The sequence below is a fragment of the Penaeus chinensis genome, chromosome 15 (assembly GCF_019202785.1).
Source record: "Penaeus chinensis breed Huanghai No. 1 chromosome 15, ASM1920278v2, whole genome shotgun sequence".
Taxonomy (NCBI): domain Eukaryota; kingdom Metazoa; phylum Arthropoda; class Malacostraca; order Decapoda; family Penaeidae; genus Penaeus; species Penaeus chinensis.
The window spans coordinates 19674578-19679577 of NC_061833.1; the positions used below are offsets into that span (position 1 = coordinate 19674578).

The 5000-nt window shown below is 39.3% G+C and overlaps 1 protein-coding gene across 1 annotated transcript in view; it reads right to left on the reverse strand.

The window, feature by feature from the left end:
• Nucleotides 1–3201: 3201 nt before the first annotated feature.
• Nucleotides 3202–5000, reverse strand: part of LOC125032906 — a 2603-nt gene continuing 804 nt past the window's right edge. Inside the window, exons 2-5 of the mRNA XM_047624295.1 lie at nt 4335–4477; nt 4021–4160; nt 3679–3840; nt 3202–3482 (exon numbers count right to left, since the gene is read on the reverse strand). Of these exons, the coding sequence (XP_047480251.1) occupies nt 3398–3482; nt 3679–3840; nt 4021–4160; nt 4335–4477 (530 nt within the window). The 3' untranslated portion in view covers nt 3202–3397. The remainder of the gene's footprint in view (nt 3483–3678; nt 3841–4020; nt 4161–4334; nt 4478–5000) is intronic.

Here is a 5000-nt window from a genome sequence, read left to right on the forward strand (position 1 = left end):
CACAGACTTGCGAGGGAGTAGCCACTGCATATAAGGCAAAGGGAATGCTGAGCTGCTCAGACCTGGAACAAGCGATCGGGGAAAACCACAGATTTCACTGACGTCAGCTGGGGTTGCAACAACATGCAACTCGTCTGGTGTTGCTTGGATTGCCCGCGAGAATGTTTGGGTCGATCTGGGAGTCTAAAAATAAAATTCCAAACAGGTTGTTCGAGTCCAGTGATCTGCTGAACTTGCCTTCAGTTCCTGCGTTGGTCTGTGTTTACACTTGGCCGTTTGTGCGGTGGCTCGTTTGGTAGTTATTTTCATCACTATCCTCATCGGCATCCTCCTCCTCCTCCTCCTCCTCCTCCTCCTTCTTATCATCATCGTTACCATCATCATCATCATCATTGTCCTTCTTTTCCTCCTCCTTCTCCATCTCCTCATTATCATCATCATCATCAATCATCGTCGTCGTCGTGATCATCACTATCATTACGACCACCACCACCATCATCATCACCATCATCACTATCAATCATCGTCGTCGTCGTGATCATCACTATCATTACCAACATCACTAGCAGCAGCATTATAATCATCCGGATCATGATCGTCATCAATAACAAGGAACAGCTTCCAAGGTCTGAAATGTGCTTTGTAGTTTTTATTTTCTCGGTGATTTCAAGCGATTTCCTTCACTATTCCAAAATTTATCAATAAGCTGATATTATTGGTATCTTTCCTTTGTAAAGTAATATCTTCCCGCTATCATAACCAGACGTTTTTTGCATATTTAAAATGCCAACCTGTTTGAAATCAGACTTCCAAGTTGCAGTTGGGCTTTCCGTGATTCGTTAATACGAAGTTATGGAAAGTTACCTATGTGTGTGCGTGTGTGTGTGTGTGTGTGTATGTGTGTGTGTGTGTGTGTGTGTGTGTGTGTGTGTGTGCGTGTTTGAAAATAAAGTCTAAGCGAACTTAAACTGATAGTGCTTTCAGAAACCCACGTGGAGTCGTGGAAATTTGTCACCTGTGGAATAGTGCAATAAAAACTTGATCTGCAGATGACTGAACTCAGGAATGAAAAAGGTACAACTAGATTACGAATTCCTGGCTTTGCTGACGAATGTTTGTGCACTGGCTCGTTGGGTAGTTATTTTTAGTTATGTCTTCATTCATATCTATCTATCTGTTTATCTATATACAGTATATATATATATATGTGTGTGTGTGTGTGTGTGTGTGTGTGTGTGTGTGTGTGTGTGTGTGTGTGTGTGTGTGTGTGAGAGAGAGAGAGAGAGTATATATATATATATATATATATATATATATATATATATATATTTATATATATTTATATATACATACATATATATATACATACATACATATATATATATATATATATATATATATATATATATACAAATATTTATACAGAGAGAGAGAGAAGCGGGAGAGACATGTATGTATACAGTATGCACACATACATTCATCATATCCGCATTTTTACATAAATATATACATGTATCCACATACACTCTTGCGCATATTCGTGAGCTGCTCATAAGGCCCAGAATCTGCGCCTCTCTCAGTAAGCGACAAGGCAGATGTATCCAGCTACTTCTGTGTGCGTTTAGTTCAATACTTACCACTGCATTTAAATATTTGAATTTGTTGTATGATAAAATAGTTTGGGTAGAGCTTTGATAACTCACTCCTATTGCCATGTGTGCGCTTATTATTATCGATGTTATGGCTGTCTTTCATTTGTGTATAATGATGCGGTAAAGTTTGGCTGCATACAATTCGTCTATTTTTTATGGAATAGAGCAAAGGTTCCCAAGGTGGGCGGTAGGGGGCGACAGGGTGACATTCAGAGCAGTTGATAAATAACTTTTAATTTTTTTACAAGATCTGAATGGCAAAATGTGTCTTGAACATTAAGGCAAAAGAACACGTATGCAGTTGTACTTATTTCCTTCACAGCATCATATTTAATAGAACTAGGCTTCAGTGCAGTAGCTTAGGTTTTTTTTTCCAAGTAAAGAAACAGACTGAAAATTATCTACTTCTTGTTGTTGAGAAACTGATATCCCTGTACCAAGCACATCCATCCCATTAGCATGAAGCTTGCTCTGTGAAGACAATGAACTATGTTACTATGATTATTGGTGGAATGTTGATTAATTCTTCCAAAACTGCTTAAAAATACTGGTTTACTAAATTAAGTGTTACTTATTTTTGTGTTTAATCTTACTATTTTTAATTTAAAGCATACAAAAAAAGAGTGTGTTTGCGTATGTGTGGGGGAGGGTGTGCCTAGGAATCCACTGGAAGCCAAGAGAGGGCCAGATTAGAAAAGTTTGGGAACCACTGAGATAGAAAATAAATAAAATTATGTAAATTCACTCTCAGGTATTAATTTCCTTAATATGGATTCATAATGTGCTGGAAATTATACACCAGATTCATCGTATTTTTTTCTTTCTTTTTTTTCACATAGATGGTTCCACAAGTGCTCAGCCACCAAGGAGTGAATTAATAAGCCATAAATAACATCATCTGATTCCTTATTCTTTGAGTTTTCGATTTTTTCCTAATGCTATGAATACCGATACTGTTATTGTTAGTATTATTGAAATGGTTATTATTATCATATTACTAAAATACTAATAACATTAAAGGATAGAAAAAGTATCTTCCTGAAAACAAGAAAAAGAGTAAACAAAGTAGATAGGTAGGGCTAATAACTGACTCTATGACTAAAAAATTGTGGAGCCATCTATGTGGAAACACAGTGCAAAAAACGAAATCACAGCTGACATGCCCTGCGAGGCATACCATCCCAGTACTTGGGTTGAATAATAGGAAATTATTCTTTTCAAGATTATTAGAATAGAGCTATAATTCTGAACACTAGCTCAGTTAACATCTGTTATTATTGTGTGTGATATTTGAATATATATATATATATATATATATATGTGTGTGTGTGTGTGTGTGTGTGTGTGTGTGTGTGTGTGTGTGTGTGTGTGTGTGTGCGTATATATATATATATATATATATATATATATATATATATATGTATATATATATATATAAATATATATATATATGTGTGTGTGTGTATGTGTCTATATATATGTATATATATAAATATATATATATTTATATATTTTTAAAGAAATGGGTAGTCAAAAAAGGAAATACAGCTTATAATTCATAACCGTTTTATTCTTAAAAAACTATCAAAAATATCACATTTCGATATGAAGAGGCCACTGATGGTCACACAATGTATGAGTACAATGATAACACGAATATGTAATGGAGTAATGCGACGGCATGACTAGAGATACCAAGGGAAACAATCTGACATGATATGATGAGAAATATCAGGAGAAAGTTGTTAGCGCGCCGAGCACTTGGGTCGTCTCTTCTCCACGGTGTAGCCGGGGCTGATGTACACGGCGTCCTTCTGGCTGTTCAGTAGTCTGGAACGAAGGGAAAACGGGAGTGAGGACTTTTTCTGGAGGAATGTCACTTGTCGGGGTAATAGAAGCAAAATAAATAAAGGCAGATATATGTGGACGAGCACTCCACACTCCATCTTTAACGACGGTCAAGAGTTTATCAGTCTTCATTAGTATTAACTTTCCTATCTGGCTCCAGACATGAGCCACTACTCACTTGATCCCGAAGAGGTTGAATCCCACGTTGTCGGTGGGCGGGTCAACTCGGGTCATCAAAATGTGGATGGTACATGTCGTGGGCGTGTTCGGGTCGCACACGATCTTTCCGAGACACACGCTCTTGTTCCCGGAGAGCACATCCAGGAACAGAGTGCAGCCTCTGCAAACAACAAAAATGCCTGTTTTAGAGTGCTGCTCTTGGAATGGTCTCATTAAAGTCCAGGAAATGATATCTGATGTGTCTTAATATTTCAGAGTACAAACTAGGTTTATCTCGACAGAAAAGTAATTTTTTTCTAGGTCCATATCAACACAGAAAATGAGACAATAATCTACCAACCTGATGCCATAAACTTCTCCTTCGCTCATCCTCATGACGTCCCTCACGACTCGCGCCACGAAATTGCGAGGGAGATACACAGGCACCTGGGTCTTCATCGAGGGAATAAGCTTGGTGAGCCAGGGAGTCATAGCAGGATCCTAGAACAGAAAAAAAAGGCATTTATTAGCAAGTAAGAACAAGTATTAAGAGTTCAAATGTTTAAAAAGTTAGTCCTCCACATCATCGATTTCTTCTCTTATTTACTATGACTTTCTTATCTTCATCTGTTGCTTCATTCTGCCATTTCTCTTATCCCCATTTCTGTCACTCACCTGGGCGTTAGACGCTGCATTCTGAGATTCTCTGGTGAGCTGCGCCAGCTTGTTCTTGCGAGCTCTGTGCACGAGGCCGCAGAAGTGAGCGGCTAGGAGGCTGGCGGCGAATTCGTCTTCCTCAGCGTTGTAGTCGTAGAAGTCTGCGGAGAGGAGATGACTCTGATGACTGAGGCTCATAATAAACGCGTATGAAGGTTTGCGCAACACAGCGCCATGGAAGAAAGGTCAGCCTCCGGGGAAATGTTACTCTCTTGACCTTGCAACAAAACCTCTGAGGAATAGGGCAGTGTTCCTTCTCTCTCGCGCGCTCTTTCTCTTCCTTTTTCCATTTCCCTCTCTCTCTCTCTCTCTCTCTCTCTCTCTCTCTCTCTCTCTCTCTCTCTCTCTCTCTCTCTCTCTCTCATACTTTCTCATACTCTCTCATCTCTCTCTCTCTCTCGCTCACTCTCTCTCTCCTTTTTCCCTCTTTCTCTCTTTTTCCCTCTTCCTCACTTTTTCCCTCTCTCTCTTCCTCCCCCCCCCCCCCCCATCTCTCTCTCTCTCTCTCTCTCTCTCTCTCTCTCTCTCTCTCTCTCTCTCTCTCTTGCACTTTCTCTCTTCTTTTTTCTCTCTGTCTGTCCCTCTCACTTTCCTTCTCTCTCTCCCTTTCTCTTTCCCTCTCTC